Source organism: Galeopterus variegatus, unplaced genomic scaffold (genome assembly GCF_000696425.1).
Source record: "Galeopterus variegatus unplaced genomic scaffold, G_variegatus-3.0.2 Scaffold2055, whole genome shotgun sequence".
In the NCBI taxonomy this organism is placed as follows: domain Eukaryota; kingdom Metazoa; phylum Chordata; class Mammalia; order Dermoptera; family Cynocephalidae; genus Galeopterus; species Galeopterus variegatus.
The window spans coordinates 246,868-254,874 of NW_007728166.1; the positions used below are offsets into that span (position 1 = coordinate 246,868).

An 8,007-nucleotide genomic window follows, 5' to 3' on the forward strand; every position below is an offset into this window, starting at 1 on the left:
CCCGGGCCGGCCCAAATCTGATTAATTTAGAGGCACATATACAACTGAGGAAAATGAAAGCTTAATAGAACTGATGGTTCATATCTGTTTATCTGGCATTAACGGATTGGTAATAATAAAATCTGATTAATTCAGAGGCACGCATACAACTGAGGAAAATGAAAGCAGGCGTATGATTACCAATCATCCATTAATATTAGTGATTAGTCCATCTTGTTTCTGCTGAAAGGCCACATAGATTTTAAAAACAACAAAAACGATGAAACTATTTTCCAGGATTAACTGTTGAGATGAAGGACAAGTGAAAGTAGATTTGAGAAGAAACTTTAGTGCCTCTAAAAGGATTTGTAGACTCCAAGTAAATGAAGAAGTTCTAAGTGGTGAGGTGATTCATTTACGAGCTATTTATCAACCAAATAAAACCTACGATTCTTCAACTTCTAGTCCTCACCTGGCACTCTAAGGCCTTAGTGGTTTCGTTTGACCCACAAAGGCTCATTTTACAGATGCTTCACAGAAACTTAACATTGCAGGAATTGCAATTTGGGATAAATGAAACTAAACTCACAGGCAATGGCTGAAAATTTCAGGACATCTTTGGTTTTTTTAATAAGAGGACTACAATAAATATTCAATAATTCATTCAAACTTATTCAAATGTTTTCCTTAAGTGAGATCTAGAAAAAGCAAAGTGCACAGAACTCATGTCTTGAAATAAGGGCATGGGTATTCTTCAGAGTTTGGGAATTTTTAATATTTAGCCTTACTTATCATAGTAGTCTTTCAGATTAAATGAATTATGCTGTTCTTTCCCATTTTGTTTCTAGATGAAGAAAAGGAAATAAAGAGAAACAAAAACAAGAACCAGAAAGAGAGGGAAAGAGGAACAAATGGAGAGATCTCACAGGAGCTAACATTTTAAGCAATTGAAATGGCTTAATTTCAATTAAAATTTAATTCAGTATGCGTGCAACAATTGGAAGAAGTTGGGCTGGTGGCTCAGTGCCAGCTGCTTGCTATAAAGTGAGCACAGCACAGCTATAGGACATTGGTGCCAGCTCTTGAAGATGACCTATCTGTAACTAGTTGACTTGATAAATGGAGGGGGAAAAAAGTACTATGTAGAACTTATCTTTTAAATTGAGATGCTTTTTGAAGGTGCTGATTTTTAAGACAAAATTAATTCACATATCAAGAGAATACTGGGCACTATATAAACAAATTAAAAAAAAACCCAAAACTCACAAAAGTTAACACCATAGAATCCTTTGTTTCAGAACACTTTACTATTATTTTTTACTATATTTTCTATATTCAGGCTTAACTAATCTTAAAGTCACTGACTCACCAAAACACACACAATAGTCACAAAACTTAGTAACTCCTAGTTACTAAGCATTTGTATTTTTGTCTCAGTTCAACCAGTTAAAGGATTTTACTGATTTTGATTAAATGTGGTATATACTGCTAATCTTTGTCAACTTTAATGTCAATTTGTGCAGCAAAATTTTAAAAACAAAATAGCACCCATGAAAAGATTTCAAACACAACTTTTATAATTCTTAATATTTTAATAATACGGTTTATAAATAGAGTTTATACTGATAACAGGTTTAGAAAAACATTCACTAACATTTTTCCTAATTCAGTTCTTAACAGCCTCAACAGGATTAGCTCACTTTGGTGAGCGTGGTGCTGACAACACCAAATCAAGGGTTAAGATCCCCTTACCAGTCATCTTTTGGAAAAACAAAAACAAACAAAAAAAAACAATAGCTCTGTCCAACATGAACTAGGTAATATCTTCCTAAGAGCCTGTAGTTTAACTCTTACTATCCCAAGGATTATTTCTACATTCATATGAATAACTATAGTGGTTACTGGAAGACTTCATGGCTTATTTTCAATAAATTTTTTTTTCTGCTGTACCGTACAAAAAAAAAAAGATATGTAGCAGTGAAGTTCTCCCTCTCTGTCTCAAAACCATAAAAGTTTATCCCTACAGGTATGTGACAACCTATGGCCACACTCAGCTATATCCAGTCAGTGTCTCAGTGTGTCTGTCTATCTGTCCATCTCCATCTCTCTCTGTCTCTCTCTCTCGACTGTTCTTATACTTTCTCTTTCCCTTGCCTACCTCTCAAGCTTATCTGTGGCATTGAAAGGTATTAGATCTAACTGTGCTCTAAAGATGTAACCTGATTTAGGAACTTCTGGGCATAATGAAGATAGTGTAAGTCTTCAAATAAAGACCTTGATCACTGCCACTAACCTGTTAGCCAGAAAGCCTCTACGACAATAAAGCCTGTGTGTGTGATAAAATTATCACTGTCACTGAAGAAATGTTAGTATACTTTTCCCTTCCTTTTCCCAAATTTAAATGAGGTAACTGACCCCAAGAAAATGAGGGAGCTTGCCCAAGGTGCCCATGAAATTGATGAGAGGTTTCTTTCCATACAGAATCAGATCTCTACTCCTGATACTTTCTACTACATCATGGTTACTCCCCACTTGATGACATGCAACAACATCTTTAACTATGTCCCCAATTTTAATACTTTCACCTATCTGAAGCTTTTGTTCAAATGGCAGTTGATGTAATTCTAAATTCTTTCTGAAGCCTGGATACTTTTTTTTTTTTTTTTAATCTAAAAGCTCTTTTAATATAACTGCAGCATGAACAGAAAATTAGGTTTGGAAATGACTCCCACTAAAGCATTCAGGCTGCACTGGCAGGCAAGTAATGTTAGGTTGTTCAAAGCCTCACTAGGGGCACGTAAATACCAGCATAATCATTAACACCAACTGAGACTCAAAGAGAACGTGTCATACAGTGTCAGAGCTAGAAATGAGCTTTCTTATGGATGAAATGTCATGTAACAGTCATTTTTTTCAGAGCATAAAGTGGGCTTCTAAATAGCTCTCAGGGGAGTTCTAGTGCTCTCCACTGGTTTGCTCTGGAATCAGTACTTTTCATTGAGTAATTAGGCAATTATCAAGAAAAGAAAGAAAATAAGTACTATAGGCATTTTCTCCCCCACAGGTTTCTAAAAAGAGTCACACAATGTTTTAAAATTAAGAATATATTGTGAGAGGTACTTTTTTTTTTACTATAGGATGTTTTATTCCTCTGTGAAAATTTTATTTTATACTTTTTTTTTTTGAGTCAATGTTCCCTCTATTGGGGTACCTTCTCTGAAATTTTGTTCAAGACTGTAAGTGTGTAAACTCATAGAAAAGCTTTGCAAGGATAAAGACCGAATATAACACCAGTTATCTCTCTGAAGGGGACGTTAATGACCAGGGGCTGTGGGTGGAAGGGACTCATTCTCATGTACTACTTGTATACTTTTAGTTGCCCCTTAAGAAGCATTTTTTAGAGGTACTGGAGACCTAAGATTCTAAAGAAAACAAAAAAATATAGGCTTCAATTTTAAGTGCTCTCTGTTGTTAATTTTACACAAAGCCCTAGGAAATAAGCATACATCTTTGATATTTTCTAATTATGAGACTCTGAACGCCTCATTCCCATGCATCATCTTCTGTATGTGGAGTACATTAGTCTTAAACATATACAAATCTTTAAGTATCAGTCAACTTACAAAAATAATGTCTTAAAAAGTCTGTAAAGGAAAGAAACACATGACTTTGAAACAGCCATGATGGGTTTACATCCTTTTCTAAACCAGATTCCCATCATTTATGGCACTCTTACTGGTATGTACCACAATCAAGCACTGTATTAAGCTATTCAAAAAGGCTTTTTCAGAGCATGGCAGTTAACTCACTTGCTCCAAGCCAAAAATGGAATAGGAGAAATCTATGTATTTTAGGACACAGTAAGGAAAAAAAAAAATGAAATATTACCATTCACAGCAAAATGGATGGACTTAGAGAAAATTATATTAAGAGAAACAGGTCAGGCACAGAAAGAAAAATACTGCTTGTTCCTACTTATTTGTGGGAGCTAATAAAAATAAACATAAAAACAAATGGTGGGATTGGGGGGAAGAAGACACAACAATCACAACAATTCCTTGAACTTGTTAAGACAAGTGAACAGATACATGTTGATGGGGGGAAAGGGGGAAGTGAGGGAGGAAAAGGAGGAATTGGTAAAGGGACATGAAAATCAACTACATTGTATATTGATAAATTAAAATAAAATTTAAAAAAATAAATAAAATAAACCAGGAAAAAAAAAAAGTTCCTTAATAAAAAAGAGCTTCCTACTCATCGGGCTCTTCTTAGCCCTCTCCACTCTGTTCTACAGAGAGAATGCTACAAACAACTTTTCAACTAGCAAGAACAATCACAGGGCTATGAATAATTGTTCTTATTTTATAATTACATTTAACCAAATATGATTAAAATCATTTTATAGAAAACTATTATTCTCTGAAAAGTAAATTAAATAGAATGTAACCGTATTCAACCTTCTAAAAACCCCCATCTTCTTTAAAGATCCAAATTATATAGGTCACATGTTTAGCACATTTGAGACTAAGATGTCTGCTTACAAGTTCTTTATAGCTCCATGTTTACACTGGAAAGTTCAAAGATTTCACTTCATCCACAATAAAAACTTAGCCCCTGTTGCTGCTCATGAAATTTAAGGTAAACATACACTAAGTTACTAAAAAGACTGAGTGACCAAATGTGATTTACTGACATTGTGAGTTGTCCATAATAATTATACAAGTTAAATTGCCCGTAAAACTACAGAACTTTAATACAACATATTTCCTTTAGAGAATATATGCAGTCAAAGTGAGGGATGGAGAAAGGATCGAACTGAAATGTCAATAAAGTACATACTCTCAACTTAAGTTGATCCAAACTGCAACCATGTCTTACCTTTTCAGGTCAACGGTTGTGACACTAAATACAACTCCTTTGAGCCAAAGAATCATGAAGAGCCTCTGGGAAAAGGGGCAGTTTCCTATGCTTTCACCATCACTGCCAGCCTGGGAAACAGAATTAAAGATTAAAAACAACGCCAAAGTGATGATACTCAAAATGACAGACCTTTTTCTGAATTTTAATCAAGGGTGCAAAAAAACAGGAAAAGTTGCATTGTGGAAGGAACAGTGGAAATCCAGGTCATTGTTATTTTGCTCTTTCATTTGCCTCTTTCTTGTCTTAGAAATGACCTAATACAGCACTGTCCAAGAAAATTTTCTGCAGTGATGGACAGGATTTATAGTACCACTGTCCAATGCGGTAGCCACTAGCAAAATCTAGCTAGTAAGAACTTAAAATGTGTCTAGTTCAACTGAACTTAATTTTTATTTAATTTACTTTTAATCAATTTAAATTTAAATAGCCACATGTGGCTAATGGCTGATATGTTGGACACAGCATCAATCCCTAGGGAGTAGACATAACCATGCCTCAAGGCAAAGACTAAGTCTGTCATGGGTTTTTAGAAAGTTCCTCACAGTTCTTCAAGCTCCATGTTTACACTGGAAAGTTTAAAGATTTCCCTGTATCCACACTAAAATTTAAATATATTAATTATAAATATCCCATATCCTGCTTTACAAATTCTTTCAGGGAGTAGGAAAATAAAAGATGTCTTTATTATAAACTATTTCTAATCCTACTTAATGAATGGAGCAGTTGACTTCCCTGAGCTCAATAATGATATAGAATTTTCCTAAAAATCAGAGTGAAACAAATCTTCTTTAATTCTATCATGTATTTCCCAAATTTAAAAAGGAGAGAAGGGGAGAATGAAATGGGGTGAGGGGAAGGAGAGAGAGCGAGCACACTGGTGGTGAACGTTCTGACATTGCTAGGGATCAAAACAGCCTCTTCACCATGAAGTCTATGGAGAGTGCCTGAGGTAACTCTTCAAGTCATTCAAAGAACTGGTAAAAGTACTGTTTATTATCCTAAAGTAACTATCAAAAAATTAAGAAGCATTTCAGTAAAATGCTACATCGGTAAATAGTGATTAATTCCTAAACTAATGGGGAGGTAGAAGGAGTACAAAGAAGAAAAACAGAACAAAAACATGGGCACATAAGGAGGATCCCAGAGCCTACCCTAATCAGACAACATGGGAGCGTTACAACCAAGCTTGGTTTAAAAAACCAAAATTACTATTCTTTATCAGAAACAAAGCATACACAGAATTTGTAGCCAAAGTGAATCATATTAGTTCCTAATACTGCAACTTGTACAAAAATTTACTTCCTAAAGAAAGCCTAGTTAAACTTTAATGTGATCAAGAATAAAACAAAATAAAATAAAAATTAAGAAAACATTTAAAATGAAGATTACTGGGCCTCACATCCAGGGATTCTGATTCAGTAGAACCCACATTCTGTCATAGGCACCAGAGATCCCAAAGTAAGGCATCTGCTAGATACACTGAGAAACACTGGTGTGGGAAGGTTAGGATGATATTCCTTCCTCAGAGCACAAGTCGGTTTACAGGACTAAATCATCCCACTATATAACAAACTGGTGCTCAACGCTGACTTTTTGAACATGTTGACCATCCATTCACAGCATGCAACACTAATAACACACAAGTGAGTTTACTACAGATAAGAAAAAGTTAACAACTAACCTTTCCATATATTTTGATGATGACTGTTTTCACACCAGACTGTGTCTTTAGATACTCAAATTTTATTATCATTGTTGTTTTGTTTTTTTCCCTCTCCTAACAGACATATAAATACAAGAAAAAGTATCCCAAATTTGAGACTTACTGAAAAAAAAAACAGTGAAGTTGGGTAGACAAAGAACTAGTCTGACTCAAGGTCTTCATCCTGTTTCATTTATTTAACCTACAAAATTAGCAGTAATTTCCCAAACTGCCTGTCACAGCAGTGTTAAAATCATTAAATTGGTAAAGAAGGTGTAATGAAGATGTTACATGTAGGCACTTGGAAACATTAAACTAAAGGCACGCTGGAGATGAGCAAGGACCCGTTACAGATCAAAACCACCACACAATAACCTCCTATAATGGTCTGCAGGGCATATCCTCCAGCACAAACAGAAGAATCTTGGGACATGGACTAGCTCATGAAAACCCGGTCAGGTTGCAAATGCCTATTTGCTTTCACAGCTAACTGCCTCCTTTGTCTATAATTTTCTAGCAAATTTTCCCAATTTACTTCTCTTTCAGGTATATCAGAAGCTTGTTACACATCTCACACTCTTCATATAACTACTTTCCTTCATGCACACACAAATAAAAGCATGCACACTCTTCCAGATAGATCTGAAAAAATGCCTTTTTTAATAATTACTCTCCCAAAACTCATGACAAGTCAATAAGAAATATCATCATGAACAAGTTTTCCAAGTTTTAATAGCATGAGAAAATTGGGAGCTATTAGTCAGATGATGTTCTTAAAAAGTATAGTAAAATTATGAAATTCAGATTTCTAGACTTCACAAGTAAAAAACTTCGTCCATTAATCCAAGTTGTACTATAAAATTCCATTTCAGTAAAGTTACAGAATCAAAATTACTCTGTTTAGTATGAGCTACATTGAATACTACATTTAATCTATTGAATATATTTAGTATGAACTACACTGAACTACACTGAATCCATTGGTACAATTGACTGAGGAATTGTGGTATAGTGCAAAGCATACTATACCAGGAGTCAGGATGCCTTTATTTTCCATCCAAATTTGTAGTAATAACAAAAATTAACAGGTAGGTATGCAACAGCAGCATCTAAGTATGGCTTTAATATTTCATACATATTTCCATGTTTTGATGGCATCCATCTAAATGCCATTTTTTAAGGCTTCATTGCATGCTACTGACCCAACAATTTTACATCTAGAAGTTTATTCTGTAGACACACTTTTACAGATGCCCAAAAATACAAATAGAGGGCCGGCCCGGTGGCACACTCGGTAGAGTGCGGCGCTTGGGAGTGCGGCGGCGCTCCCGCTGAGGGTTCGGATCCCATATAGTAGACCGGTCCGCTCACTGGTTGAGCGCGGTGCGGGCACGACACCGAGGGTT

General features: G+C 35.3%; 1 protein-coding gene across 1 annotated transcript in view; it reads right to left on the minus strand.

Moving 5' to 3' along the window:
- Positions 1-4,968, minus strand: part of CLIC4 (chloride intracellular channel 4) — a 35,427-nt gene extending 30,459 nt beyond the window's left edge. The window contains exon 1 of the mRNA XM_008580270.1: positions 4,858-4,968. Within this exon, the coding sequence (XP_008578492.1) occupies positions 4,858-4,913 (56 nt within the window). The 5' untranslated portion in view covers positions 4,914-4,968. The remainder of the gene's footprint in view (positions 1-4,857) is intronic.
- Between the last annotated feature and the right edge of the window lie 3,039 nt (positions 4,969-8,007).